The sequence below is a fragment of the Ascaphus truei genome, chromosome 1 (assembly GCF_040206685.1).
Source record: "Ascaphus truei isolate aAscTru1 chromosome 1, aAscTru1.hap1, whole genome shotgun sequence".
Taxonomy (NCBI): Eukaryota; Metazoa; Chordata; class Amphibia; order Anura; family Ascaphidae; genus Ascaphus; species Ascaphus truei.
This window is the reverse complement of record NC_134483.1, coordinates 349,699,526-349,715,276: the sequence shown is the minus strand read 5'-3', so window position 1 is coordinate 349,715,276 and position 15,751 is coordinate 349,699,526. Positions and strand designations below refer to the sequence as shown.

The 15,751-nt window shown below is 44.9% G+C and overlaps 1 protein-coding gene across 2 annotated transcripts in view; it reads right to left on the bottom strand.

Annotated features, from left to right (window-relative positions):
- The window catches only part of SLC9B2 (solute carrier family 9 member B2), a 62,418-nt gene that overhangs the window by 39,984 nt on the left and 6,683 nt on the right, over positions 1 to 15,751 (bottom strand). For both annotated transcript variants that reach the window (XM_075608977.1, XM_075608986.1), the window contains exon 2: positions 1,939 to 2,071. In XM_075608977.1, coding sequence (XP_075465092.1) covers positions 1,939 to 2,061 — 123 coding nt within the window. In that variant the 5' untranslated portion in view covers positions 2,062 to 2,071. The remainder of the gene's footprint in view (positions 1 to 1,938; positions 2,072 to 15,751) is intronic.

Genomic DNA, 15,751 nt, shown 5'->3' with positions numbered 1-15,751 from the left:
TCCATTCCCAACTGTCCCTGTCTCTAAGAACGACTTCTGACTGTTAGACCCTTCGCGTTGCTCCTGTACCGCTCCTGCATACCCTGGTGCGAGTGGCCCTTTAAACCACCCCGCTCCATCTTCACGCGCACCCTGCTGTGCATCACCTGCACGCTCCCAACACAACCAAGTGCGCTTTTGCCTCGTGAGGAGCAAGGGGTGCGTCCAGAAGGTTGCCTTAATTCATAGCGAAAATGTAGGTGATGTATATAGACTGCTGTTATCTGGTTATAACCGTAAGATTGATTGCTGACGCAATAAAAAGATTTGACTAAATATATGCCGTATACTGTTTTTACCATAACACACACACACACACACATACATACATACAGTCTATGTATATATTTTTCTATAGTGGTCAACAATTTAGAACAATCACTGGTGCAGTGGCAATGAGCACAATAAAGAGAAAGGGGATTATTCCCCCGGGAAGTAGATTACTTTTAGTACCTTGATTCTGCTTGTATAGCTATAGATACAGCAAAATCCTTTTTTACTGTCTCCATCTGCATAACAATAAAATATATCTCCCTAGTGCACATGCATAAAGAAAATGTACGAATCACACAGTACAGAGTACAAAAAAAGGCAAGTGAATAAAATGATTCCTGCAAGTGTAATATATGGACCCTAGTGTGATTTCTGGATACCAAGATCAGTAGCTAATAAGGCCGATTACCTCTTTTATGAATAGACTAACATATACTGTTAACTGTAGATTGCGACGTTCCTATCCTCGTGTAATAATATTTGTATTTCGGGTTATTCTGCAGGACTTTTTTTTCTGTTCTTTCTTCTCTCTTTTCTTTGTTACTGTATTTTATATGCTATTACCTCTAGACTGATTTTTGTAATGTTACAAAGGACAAAGAACAAAATGGTTCCGTGGAACATGTTAATATGAAACTAAAGCTTTTGTGTCTTTGATATGTCACTCAATGTATTTCTTCTGATGCAAAATAAATAAAGAATTTGACAAAAAAATAACATAAAAGGCTAGTGAAAAGGTGATATACGAAAATCATGAGTATCTTAGATTAAACCTTTAAAATGACTTCCCTAGGACTGTAACGCACTAACTGTATATTTATGTATGTTTAATAGGTTAAGCTGAGGTGACTGGCAACTTTAAATCAGTTAACTTATCAGATTAAAAAAAAACATTTTGAAAATATTTTAAGTTAACTTATTATGTTTCCAAGGTAACCAAATGCTTACATGGGTTTTTACAGTTTTTAACTAATGGATTCCATCAAATGGTATGTGGAAAGTTACATTTCCATGCAAATACACAGTTAAAGTTTACTACTTTTGTGGAAAATATTGGTGAGGCCATCATTAGGTCCTCAGATAAAAGTAGGGGGGAGGAGGCAATAAAGATTATAGGACCAGGTGAAAGAAAAAAAAACACACTGTTTTTTTATAGGACAGAAATCAAAATTATTTTTATCTTTAAGAATAACTGAATATTAGGGAAGGCAAATATGGTTTAACACAAGTTATGGCCAAATGCAGAACAAGTCAATTGTGGCCCCTGGTGCAAGTATATGCACCGCCCCTCGCCTCCCCTCCACCCAACCCTCTCCCGGGGCCCTGCCGTGTTAGGCCTTACCCGGTGCTGGAGGAGGCCCACCCAGGGGGCTGATTGCAGAGTTTGGGCCCGGAGCAGATCCTGCTCCACAAGTATGGGGGGAGGGGAGGCAGAGTGGACCCTGTGCAACTGCCCGAACGCTGTTACGGCTGCTAAAATAATTGCCTGAATTGTGTTCCGGCGCGTGGGAAGATGGGCCCCTAAGAGTTCAGGACCCTGGTGCAGCCGAACAGGTAGTAGTCCTGCCATTGGTTATGGCCTTCAGGATGAGTGCTCTACCAAACATAAGTAACCTCTACAATTACCTTATCTTTCTGTTCAATGGCAGCAGTGTCAGCTTCCATATTATTACACTGTATGGTCTCAGAGATGTCATCTGTGTCCTGCCCTGGGACTTCTTTTTCATGAAATAAATCTTTATTCTCCATTGTGATAAATCTGAAGAGGAAAACAAAAACAAAAAACAACCAAATAATGGGCTGTAATGGGTCTTCCGGTGCAAGGAGATGTCTTATGGAATATCACTGCTTAGTAAATATAGGCCAGTGTGTGTGTACATGCATAAATAACCAATGTGTTCATACAAACCCGAAGGAAAGTCATAAATTATATCACAGACACACTGCTCTGGAATCATCTAAGGTAGGGGTCCCCAACCTTTTTGTGCCCAAGGGTACACTTGAGAGTTCAGGAGAGAGTGGCGGGCACCAACCAATTAACACGCATGCACATAAAATACAGTTACTATGGCTTGGCAGGCACCACGGTGCCCGCAGGCACAACACTGGGGGCCCCTGATCTAAGAGATTATTATATGTATGTTTTTTTTAAATCATAAACCTATTACCATGTAATAGCATTGCATTATGCAACAATTTGTTACATGTTGTGCTGCAGTATAACAATCTTAAAATGGGCAACATTATGGTAGGGAAACCCAGAACTCTATTTACAAACTTCTGAAGTGGTTGAGGTCCATCAATAGCATTCCCTTAAAATGAGCTTTCCCCCTTTGTTTTGCTCTCATAATTCCAGAAAAATCCTGTAAAATTAGACTTTTCAGGACAGATTTCTGAGAGAGAGAGAGAGAGAGAGAGAGAGAGAGAATGAGAGAGAATGAGAGAGAATGAGAGAGAATGAGAGAGAATGAGAATCCACTCCAGCAGGAGCAGACACAAGACAGCACTCAAAGGTAAGTAAGAAAACTTGTATTCAAAAATAAACAGAGCACAAATATGACCAATGTTTCGGTCCTCTTGGGACCTTCCTCAGGGTGGTGATGTACGTGGGAGTGTGTGTATGTATGTGGGAGTGTGTGTATGTATGTGGGAGTGTGTGTATGTATGGGGGAGTGTGTGTATGTATGTGGGAGTGTGTGTATGTGTGTGTGTGTGTGTTTATGTATATATATAGGAGAATGTGTATGTGTGTATGGGAGTATGTGTGACACCAGAGGTACCTCCCCCCCCCCCCCCCAATCAGTCAGTCACCCCTGCCCCGGTCAGTCAGTCACCCCTGCCCCGGTCAGTCAGTCACCCCTGCCCCGGTCAGTCAGTCACCCCTGCCCCGGTCAGTCAGTCACCCCTGCCCCCCTCTCTCTGGTCTCCCCCCATCTCCCCTCTCTCTGATCTCCCCCCGTCTCCCCTCTCTGTGGTCTCCCCGGTCTCTGGTCTCCCCGGTCTCTGGTCTCCCCCCTCTCTGGTCTCCCCCCTCTCTGGTCTCCCCTCTCTCTGGTCTCCCCTCTCTCTGGTCTCCCCCCTATCTCTGGTCTCCCCCCTATCTCTGGTCTCCCCCCTCTCTCTGGTCTCCCCCCTCTCTGGTCTCCCCCATCTCCCCTCTCTCTGGTCTCCCCCGTCTCCCCTCTCTCTGGTCTCCCCCCTCTCTGGTCTTCCCCGTCTCCCCTCTCTCTGGTCTCTTTCTCCCCTCTCGCTTTCTCTCCCCTCTCTTTCTCTCCCCCCTCTGTCTCCTTCTCTCTCCTGTCTCTTTTTCTCCCTCCTCTCTCTTTTTCTCCCTCCCTCCTCTCTCTTTTTCTCTCTCCCTCCTCTGTCTCTTTTTCTCTCTTCCTCCTCTCTCTCTCTCTCTCTCTCTCTGTCTCTCTGTCTCTCTCTCTCTCTCTCTCTCTCTCTCTCTCTCTCTCTCCCTTCCTCTCTTCCTCTCTCTCTCTCTCTCTCTCTCTCTCTCTCTCTCTCTCTCTCTCCCTCTCTCTCTTCCTCTCTCTCCCCCTCTCTGTATCTGGATATCTTATTTACCCTATATATCTTAACTGTCCTATACTACACCAAAATAACCTATACTGCTTTCTTCCAGATCTGACTCAAGCTTCACACGGAAGACATCGGAACCCCCCCTAACCCAGAAGACAGGTAGGGAACACATCCCCTCCAACTTATAACATTGCGGGAATGAGGTACCTGGACATTGAGGGACTGCGGATCAGGTAAGATCCCAGGCGGGATTGCTGCTTTAGATATTGTGAAGCGGGGACGTCCAGACACTGGTTAAGGGGTTCAGGAAACTAGTCATCCACACCTGGCTTTTATTTCTAGATCCGACACACACACACACACACACACACACACACACACACACACACACACACACACACACACACACACACACACACACACACACTAAATACATTTGTCAAAAACGAATGTTGTTCTGACTAGGAATTTATTAAATGTATTTTAATTTTAATTATATATTTTATTTTAAAGCGGGGTTGGGGGCGGGACTAGGGGCGGGACTAGGTGGCGAGTAGATTTTTTGGTTGGGCGAGTAGATTTTTGGGTGATTTGTCGAACACTGTATATATATATATATATATGCATGAGAGCAAAAATTATGTTTTCCACTGTTATATTTCTACAAAACAAACAAACTCCTAAACAAATTTACAAGAAAACTAAAGTGCATCAATCTTATCCCATATATAAGTCAAGAAGTATTTCAAAATCAGGGAAATGAAAGCAGGCAATATAAATACAGTAGGTCTGATAAATGCCAACATTATTTCTAATTGTTCCTATTGCATAAAGGGATTGCTCCATATATTTATTCAACAGGAGGGGCTAATATATTCCTTGTCACTGAAACACCTATCAGAGGTGGAAAAATAGAATTAAAGAAGCAAGGTCACGGGTTCGTCTCTCAATATCCAGTTTATAAGATGAAGTCTCCAATATTCAACCAATGGACTCAAGGGACACACAATGGAGCCCTCTGTTTAGTACCCTTCATTTTTGAGCAGATGAAAAAGAAATACTTCATAATGTAATATTCAACTTCAAAAGACCTGGAACCCGTCTGGCCCTCCCCCCTGCATGTCTGCCGCGAAGGGGTCTGTTTGCTGTGCAGCTGAATTCACTGTTCCTCAAACTCTTTTGGTCATAACACCAGTCACGTCAAAGTCGGCAGCCAAAGGGTGATTGCTGCTCTTACAGCTGCTCTGTTATTGGTCTTGGGTAAAACGTTTTATCCCCTGTATCTTGTGTTTCCATTTACCCTTACATAAGGATTGTAAGCTCTTTAGGGCAGGGTTCTCCTTACCTACTGTATCAATAAACAAAAAGAGAAAACAGCGCAAAACCTCATAGTGTAGTATATATGTAATGTATTGATATATATCAGCAGGTGAGTATTGCACGTACATCAATCAGATTAATTATTAGCAGTGTTCGACAATCCTATACATTTACATGCCCGGGGCGGGTGGATTTAACCCCCAGGCGAGTAAATATTGGCCCAAGCAGAACACGTGCTTGTTTTTTTAAATTTCCCCCCGCTCGCGCTGAAATTTTCCCTGCTCGCGCTGAAAAAACCCCAAAAAAACTCCCAACCTGACAGCTGATTGGCGCGCTCCCAGGCTTTGTGGGCGCACGGCCAGGCTCTATATGAGCCAGCCCCCAACGAGCGGCCATTCTTTCTGTCCGGAGATCTGTTGGAGAGTAAGTACTCTCCAATCTTCCATCTTGCGGCCCCTCTGCTCCTTCCCTGCAAGCCCCCTTACTCCCCGCTTCCCGCGCGGGGCAGGAGATGGTAGTGGGGGTGTTCCCCCCTTCTCTCCCTGTCCCGGCTTCCCGCGCGGGGCAGGTGTTCCCCCCCCCTTCTCTCCCTGGTCCCAGCTTGTAGTGGGGGTGTCCCCCCCCTTCTCTCCCTGTCCCGGCTTCCCGCGCGGGGCAGGAGATGGTAGTGGGGGTGTCCCCCCCTTCTCTCCCTGTCCCGGCTTCCCGTCGATCCCCGCGGGGCAGGAGATGGTAGTTGGGGTGTCCCCCCTTCTCTCCCTGTCCCGGCTTCCCGTCGATACCCGCGGGGCAGGAGATGGTAGTGGGGGTGTTCCCCCCTTCTGTCCCTGTCACGGCTTCCCGTCGATCCCCGCGGGGCGGGAGATGGTAGTGGGGGTGTTCCCCCCTTCAGTCCCTGTCACGGCTTCCCGTCGATCCCCGCGGGGCAGGAGATGGTAGTGGGGGTGTTCCCCCTTCTGTCCCTGTCACGGCTTCCCGTCGATCCCCGCGGGGCAGGAGATGGTAGTGGGGGTGTCCCCCCCTTCTCTCCCTGTCACGGCTTCCCGCCGATCCCCGCTAGAGATGGTCACGGGGGGGCGAGCGGGGCAGTGGAGGTGCTCGGTCGCGCGGCCTTTCCTCTTCTTCCCCTTGTCGTGCGTGTGTGTGTGTGTGTATGCATGTGTGTGTGTGTGTGTGTGTGTGTGTGTGTGTATGCATGTGTGTGTGTGTGTGTGTGTGTGTGTGTGTGTGTGTGTGTGTATGCATGTGTTTGTGTGTATGCATGGGTGTGTGTGTATATATGCGTGTGTGTGTGTATGCATGGGTGTGTGTGTGTGTATGCATGGGTGTGTGTTTGCATGGGTGTGTGTGTGTGTGTGTGTGTGTGTGTGTGTGTGTGTGTGTGTGTGTGTGTGTATGCATGTGTGTGTGTATGCATGTGTGTGTGTATGCATGGGTGTGTGTGTGTATGCATGGGTGTGTGTGTGTGTGCATGTATGCATGGGTCATTCACCCACCCCAGTCAGTCAGTCACCCACCCCAGTCAGTCAGTCACCCACCCCAGTCAGTCAGTCACCCAACCCAGTCAGTCACGTCAGTCACTGACCCCACCCCAGTCACGTCAGTCACCCACCCCACCCCAGTCAGTCACGTCAGTCACCCAGTCAGTCACGTCAGTCACCCAGTCAGTCACTCAGTAACCCAGTCAGTCACTCAGTAACCCAGTCAGTCACCCAGTAACCCAGTCAGTCACCCAGTAACCCAGTCAGTCACCCAGTAACCCAGTCAGTCACCCAGTAACCCAGTCAGTCACCCAGTAACCCAGTCAGTCAGCCAGTCACCCACCCAGTCAGTCAGTCACCCACCCAGTCAGTCAGTCACCCACCCAGTCAGTCACCCACCCAGTCAGTCACCCCACTCCCCTCTGTGTCTCTCCCCTCTGGGTCTCCCACACTCTCTCTCTCTCCCACACTCTCTCTCTCAATCTGGATATCTTATTTACCCTATATATCTTAACTGCCCTATACTACACCAAAATAACCTATACTGCTTTCTTCCAGATCTGACTCAAGCTTCACACGGAAGACATCGGCATCCCCCCTAACCCAGAAGACAGGTAGGGAACACCTCCCCTCCAATGTATAACATTTCGGGAATGAGGGTACCCGGACTTTGAGGGACTGCGGATCAGGTAAGATCCCAGGCGGGATTGCTGCTTTAGATATTGTGAAGCGGGGACGTCCAGACACTGGTTAAGGGGTTCAGGAAACTAGTCATTCACACCTGGCTTTTATTTCTAGATCCGACATTTACACACACACACGTAACAAGGACTAATTGTAGTATAATGTAATACAATAAATACATTTATGTCAAAAACGAATGTTCTGACTAGGAATTTATTAAATGTATTTTATTAATATATTTTATTTTAAAGCGGGGTTGGGGGCGGGACTAGGGGCGAGTAGATTTTTGGGTTGGGCGAGTAGATTTTTGGGTGATTTGTCAAACACTGATTATTAGCATGACATGTTTGGGACATGTTACCACATCAGCTACTGCATCCGATCACATCAGTTCAGACCAGGAAATCAGACCCCTTCTCTCTCAGGTGGTTGCTTCTAAGGTCCTTTCTCTTCTGTCGGGGCGCGTCTCACTGTTTGGAGGAACACTGCTACCGTAGATGTGAAGCGATGCGGACTCCTCACTGGATCTGGATGCCAGATCTCCGGGAGCACGCTGATGATGTCATCAAGACTCCGTGACGTCTCTTGCGAATTTCGCTGATGAAATTGTCCACATGAAATCACTATTTGTGATGCAAGGATAAGTTCTCAATTCTATTGAGTATAGGCTGGAACGCGTCCTCTTCCTACGCGTTTCGTATATGAAATACTTTGTCAGGGAATCTACTGTATCAATGTATGTTAATGCTTGTCATTATACTGTTTTTGTCCTCCATCCCTATTGTACTGCGCTACGGAATATGTTGGCACGTTATAAGTAAATGATAATAATTATATAAAAAAATCAATCTTCACATCTTTACTGTCTCCTGATAACAGAACCATGAGTGGTGGACTTAGATCAGACAGGACGAATACAAACATTTATAGAACCCACATACACCCCATGCAAAGCCACAAAATATTATATATATATATATATATATATAGCAAAACTATTGTGTGTATATATATATATATATATATATATATATATATATATATATATATATATACACACACATATATATATATATATATATACACACATATATATATATATATATATATATATATATATATATATATATATATATATACATATATATATATATATACATACATACACACACACAGTTTCAAAGCACATGGAAGATAACCATGCATAATCTACATTACTAGTATCATATCAATCTTATTTAAATGTTATTATCAATCTGCGCCCTGTTATTTTAATCTACGTTTACTAGACTTTGAACACCTCTGTAACGGGGTATGTTGTTCGTATCCAGATGAATACATTGCAAACCTCAAGTGTCTGAGGGTTACAATGGAGCAAATACAGTAGATCACATTTATTAGGCGTGATGTGAGGTAATAAGTGAGTAGTGGTCAATCATTTTTCCATCAATTGTGCCCAAACAAAGGATACCAAGCATTGCAATGACATAGTGTATCTGCCTATCTGATTATTCAGGGTGGGTCTCTAATACAGGGATGTGCTACACAAATGGGGCGCTATCGTACAGAAACTCCAGTAGAAGTCAATAGTTGGCAAGAGTAATGAATAACCTCAAAGGCTTTTGCGTCCGATATGAATTTGAACACTCTATATATCTTATGTAAATATTATATGCACATTTTTATTCTATTTACTCAAACCACCACACCTTTTATGTTACACCTGTACAACTACACAGATCAGTATCAATACTGATTAGTACAATAGGAGCTGTTGATGGGAACGGGGATAGTTTTATGCATTAGCAAATTAAGTTAAAGCCAAGTACGCCAAACAGCACAAGGGATCCGGATACACAGATGTGTTTTACTATTTTATTCTGATCTTTGATTTTCTTTTTTACGACGTTTTACCATCCACAATGTAACCTTTGGAGTGCCTAATAAATATCAGGTCACAAGGGCCGGCATGCTGGTGGTCCTTACGATGTTCTGTGAGTGTCATAGCATTTTTGTTAGTACAGTTTGCAACGGTGGCTCTGTCAGAGGCTGCCTTATGATCAGAGTAGAAGAGGAGAATTTCCTCTTCCTGACATCAGGGGCATCACATGGTGCTAGTTCTGGAAAGTCTGTGGAACTCTAGTGCAGTGAACATTCCAGCACCCATAGGATTATTCATTATTCCATTGTTGCTCAGTACTATTGTTTTCTCAACACATAGAACAAGGCAAAATATCAAAATTCAGGCCAGCTTACAGGGTGAATGGGGCCCTGGACCCCAGTCACCACCTGGGTTCCCTGCGAATGTCGACTGGGGGCACGTGGTTTATGAGCAGGAAAGGTGCCCCGGAAGGTCGCATGCGATTGGCCAGTCATATTTGAGACCCTGGCAGTCATATTTGTACAATGAAATTACATTCCTTGGGAATTGGGTGCTCACACGGTATATTATTTAAAACTATAAGCATTATTGCTTTATTGATTGCATCTATAAACAAACTATCCTGGGTTTTTTTTTATACGTGGTGTAACAGGGGACTTATCCCTGTTCACAAATGTGCCTCTAATCCAGCAGTGTGGTGGTTAACAGCTGGTAGCAAATTAACTAACACCACCTGCCTGATTACAGGTGGTAGAAGAAGTCTGCCTTTGAGACAGGAAGTGACATCTTAGCTCATGTGTGAGCTGAACTTTGGAGACAGAGCAGAGGTTCTTGAGTCTCCCAGGAGAGACTGACCAAGAGAACACAGATCTCTGGAGCTGACCATGTCTTGAGCTCTGCCAGAAGACACAGCAGAGCTGCTTCCAAGACACAGGGGAAACTTCTAAACCTGAATGCTGACAAACCCTGAAGAAATGTAGCAACCAGGGACAGAGAAGATTTTCCCTCCAAACCACAAGGAACAGATAAGACTTTTATTACAAGACTTTTTATATCTGTTCATTTCATGCTATGTGTTTGGGGCTGGGAGACATGCGTAACTAAGGAAGTTGTGAATTGCATAGTATTTCACTAGAACCACTCCCAAGTGAATAGAAGCTTTGTTTCCCTCTTGTTTGGATGGTTTCCTGATGTTAAGGAAAAGGCACAATAAAGCCTCGTTATAATTTCACCTTATAAAGTATCCAATTGTGTACCTCTGTGAACGTCCGTCTACACGTGGCAATTTTCTTTCAGAGAAAATAAGGGTTTTACTGTCTATTGAATTGTATTAGTAAAAAGAAAATCACACAGCATATTAACAACATGCCGAATATGCTTAGGCAAACCCAGATCAGGAAGTCCCAACTTTTCATTGAATTATTCTTACCACGTCCTCTGTGCTGAATTCCTCTTACTGCTCATATATAAATCTTTTTTTTTACCAGGATAGGAACCTGGTGGTGCCCAAAGCTGAAACACGCTTCAGGGACCCTCTGGTTCAAAATATACTTACCATTAAAAGTAGTGTGTTTTAGTCCCCAGCAGGTTTATTGGAGCAATCGATGTAATAGCCTATAATTTTTTTTAAATAAATCAGTTCTGTAATATTAGATAATACTAAATGCAACTATTAATGCCATTTTTTTTTCCAACTTTGAGTTTTTATTGGAAAGTACAAATACAGCCATTGTTCCACAGCCCATTATCACATTTCCTATTTTTGTTAAACACATATAGAATATGCCACGGAAGCACAACCAATTAAAATTTTACAAACAAGACCAGACGAACTTGACAGGGAGACAGGGGAAGAGGGTAGGAGGAGGGGAAGGGGGAGGGGGGGGGGGGTGTAGGGTGGCCAGACTTAGTTATAGCTTTCTCGCTGATTCTTGGTCCACTTGTTAGCTCATATCTATGGATTTTAGCTGGGGCAGGTCTTCCTAAGGGTTATTGCTAGTAGTGGGATTACCCTATTCTGTGATCACGTAAAGGTCTGCTGATTGTGCGTCACTATGTCGTTATGTCTAATCTGACCTTAAAGGAGACCGCACCTAGGATAATTAAAGCAAGATCGAGGAGGCGTCCACTCGGGGGATGTCTACCTGGGTCAACCATGGATCCCAGACTTTTAGAAAGTTTGTGCCGGTGTCGTTAACTAAACTTGTTAACTGTTCCATCCGGCAGACATGCCAAATTTGTTTTTGATCTTTGGGATATTTGGTATCTCCTGCTGTTTCCATAGTGCTGCGATCTCACATCTTGTGGCAGTGGCGAAATGCGCGATTAATTTATGCGACGCATTTGACAGGCCCTGGATCCGCCTGCCCAATAGGAACAGCCACGGGTCCAGGGGGATCTCCAAATCGAGAATCCGCTGAATCCAATCTCTGATTTTTTCCCAAATAGGGGCCACCTTAGTGCAAGACCACAGCATATGTCGGAGATCTGCTGCCTCCCCGCACTGTTTAGGGCAGAGAGGAGAGTAGCCTTTTACCAATTTCGCTAAGCGCGTTGGAGTGTAATACCACCTCATTAGGACTTTATATGCGTTCTCCTTTAATGTGGTGCAGATTGAGCTTTTTGCCGCCGCCTGAATAATTCTGTCCCATTCGTCGTCCTCTAGAGTCTCTCCTAGGTCGGATTCCCAGTGTCTCATATAACTCAGTCTGTTGTCAATGGGCGACTTCTGGCAGATCACTTCCCTGTACATTCTAGATGTGAGTCCCCTTGTGTCCGTAGCTCTAGAACACAGCTGCTCAAAATTTGTTCGTGCCGGTTGTAATGGCGTTTTGTTGTAGAAATCCCTAATCTGGAGGTACCTTAAAAATTCGCTGTTTGGAATATTCTTAGAGGATTTGTTCAAATGTTTGTATGGTCGTTATGCCCTTCAGATCTTTTAGACGGGAGAATCCCTTCTGAGTCCAAATGAAGAAATTTTTGCTATTCAGGCCCGGAGCGAAGTCTGGATTGCCCACTATTGGTGTCCTTAATGACGATTTGGTTGTCAGGTTACATTTAAACTTCGTGGCCTCCCAAACTTTCAACGAGTTGACCATGGTCTGTAGCGGGTTGTTCATCTTGCGTACCCCTTCTCTGGGTAGCCAGATTAAATTTCGGATTTCAATTGGTGCACAACATCTCTTTTCCAACTCGACCCATCTCCGAAGGCTTGGGTCTATGTGCCATTGGAAAATCTGCCCTAATTGGGCTGCTTTGTAGTAGGCCAGCAAGCAAGGCACCGCTAACCCTCCACGTAGTGTGGGACGTTTTAAAATCCCTTTAGTAATTCTTGGGTTTTTCCCGTTCCAAATAAATTTCATAATTTTTGACTGGAGGGAGAGGATGTCCGCCTGTACCAATGGGATAGGGAGACTCTGGAAGAGATATAGCATCTTTGGGAGGAGATTCATTTTCACGCTATGTATCCTCCCAATCCATGAGATGCTCCCCTTCATCCAGGTTCGGAGATCCTCCCCCAGCGTCTTTATGATCTTGGGGAAATTTGCTTTATATAATGTTTTGTACTCCCTTGTGAGATACACCCCTAAATATTTGATAGCGGAGGGTTGCCATTTGAATTGAAAGTTGAGGTCAATCAGTTTTTCGACTTCCTTTGATAGATTAATATTGAGGGCTTCAGATTTAGACTGATTGATCTTAAATCCCGAAATTTGGTTGAATTTACCCAGTATGTTGAATACATTGGGAAGAGATGTGAGAGGTTTGGTTAGTGTGAGAATGACATCGTCCGCATATAGAGCGGCTTTGTGTATTTGGTCACCCACCGGGATACCAGAGATATCTGGGCTATTTCTAATGTGTGCCGCCAATGGCTCAATACATAAGGCGAACAGTAGTGGCGACAGCGGGCATCCTTGACGAGTTCCGCTTTTGATTTCAAACTGTTCTGAGGGGAAACCTTGATATCTCACCCTTGCTGTGGGGTTTTTATACAACGCCTGGATGGCCTGCAGGAGGCGTCCCTCGAAGCCAAATGCTCTCAGTGTTTCCGATAAGTAGGGCCAATCTATTCTATCGAAGGCTTTCTCAGCGTCCAGACTTAACACCATGGAGTGAATTTTTTCTTTTTGGGCCAGATCAATTAGGTCAATGATTCTCCTGGTGTTATCTGCCGCTTGTCTACCTCCGATAAACCCTACTTGATCTGTGTGTATTAACCCTGGAAGAACGCTACCCACCCTGTTGGCTATAAGTTTAGAGTATATTTTGAGGTCCGAGTTAATCAGTGAAATGGGCCGGTAGCTCTTACAGTCTGCCGGGTCCTTTCCGGGTTTATGGATCACCGATATTGAGGCTTGGAGCATTTGTGCTGGGAATGAGGCCCCTGCTAAGATTTCGTTGAATAGCTTCAACATGTGGGGGGCTAGAATTTTTAAATATTTCTTATAATATATGTTTGAAAAGCCATCTGGCCCTGGGGCTTTAGCCGGTTTTAGTGCTTTAATGACCCCAGAAAGTTCCTCCATCGTGAAATCCGACTGGAGAGCCTCCCTTTCACATCTCTTCAGAATGGGTAAATGTGCCTCTTTTAAGAAGGTCCGTAAGTCTTCCTTTGTTTTTGGGTTATGGGTTACCTTATCCCCATTGTATAGTACTTCATAATACTTTTTAAATTCCCCTGCGATGTTCACTGGGATGGAGTTAAGGTCCCCATCTTGGTTTCGAATCGCGTGAATGTGATAGTTTGGAAGCTTATTTTTTAGCTTGTTGGCAAGTAGTGTGTCAGGCTTGTTGGCCTTTTCAAAAAATTTCCGCTTGGACCATGTCAATTCCTTCTCAGCCTGGGCGGAGAGGAGGAGGTTAAGACTCGTTTTAGTGGCTAGTATTTGAGTCAGCGTGTGGGCATTTTTGTTCTTTTTGTGAAGGGAGGAAAGTTCCGCTAGCTTTTCCTCTAGCTTCAAAAATTTTCCCTCCCGCTCTCTTTTCCGTTTAGCGGCCAAATTCATTATGACCCCCCTGAGGGTAGCCTTATGGGCCTCCCACAGCGTGGAGTGTGTCGCAACGCTCCCCTCATTTTCTTCGAAGTATTGTGTAATCTTTTCCCCAATTTCTAGCTGTAGGGCTGGGATTTTCAGCAGAATTTCGTTTAGTTTCCAGTTCGCTCTAGGTCTGTCTAGTGGGATTAGTGTGCACCGCAGCTCTATAGATGCATGGTCAGACCATGAAATATCATGTATCTCGGTGTGAGAGACCCCAGGGACCATTCTGTTGGATACAAGGAAGTAATCTATCCTACTAAATGTGTCGTGTGGGTGTGAGTAGAAGGTGTATTCTTTCTGTCTCTGGTGTTGTTCCCTCCAGATGTCGAGTATCTGGCAGTCGCGTAGGCCTTGTTTAATTGTTAGTAAGTCGGATCTGTGTGTAATGTTAGTGGATGTGCATCTGTCAAGGTCCTCCCGTAGTGCCCTGTTCAGGTCCCTGGCGACAATGATATTGCCTCTGGCCACTCTGTTAAGTTTTCCAAAGAAGGTAGAGAAAAAACCTGGGGCTGTCTCATTAGGGGCATATATTGTTGCTAAAGTAATTGGGAACCCTTGAATTGTCCCTCTTACTATGAGGAATCGTCCCTCTTTATCTTTGAAGGACCTATCAAGTACGAATGGTATTCTTCTATGAATTAGTATGGCCACCCCTTTTTTTTTTACCTTTGCAGAAGACAAAAAGTGTGTCAGGTAGTCCCTATCTAGGAATTTGGGGTAGTTATCTTGGGAGAAGTGTGTTTCTTGCAGAAACAGGATTTCTGCCCCTTTGCGCTTATAATCCCTTAAGGCGATTCGTCGCTTTGCCTGGCTGTTAAACCCCTTAATGTTGTGTGATACAAGCCTGAGTTCCTTATTCATTTGAGATTATGTGAAGACTGTGCTGCTGAGTTCTGCTCCGGGTAGATGTCCCTGGACCGAATTCCCGACTTTCTCTCCTTCTCGAGTTGTGATGTCTCACTTCGCCACCTACAGGGAAACACAAGGGGGAGCACACAAAAGGGTACACCTGGGGGGACACACGAACACTTAAACAAGACAACAAACAGTAACATTCTCGTCGTCTCGGCGCCGCCGCCTCCTTGACGAGATCATCGCCCTTGGGAAACTGGGTTCCTCTCCAAATGTCCGGAGGAAACGTGGGATGAGGTTAATTCACCCCCCGCGCCCAGTCCCTGAGGACTTCACTAGGGCCCAGGAGGACCTCCCTCCTCCCCCCTAGTGCCTGGCTCATGCGGAGTTTAGAAGCAGGTCTCTCTCTCTCCCTTTCCTGCCTCGCTCTCCCTAAACTTGAATTAATGAAACCTATCATCCATTCTGTATAACTAGCATCTGCCCTGGCTTTGAACACCCCTTTAGTATATCCGGTTATGCCCTCTGCGTTCTGTCCTCAACAGCCTGCGAGTCTTTATGATTCCCTTCGTATTTTTGCTCCCTCCTTTTGCTTTCAATCTTCCCTCTTGGCCCCTGCCGTCAATCTAAACCGTTTATCTTCTTACTACTCG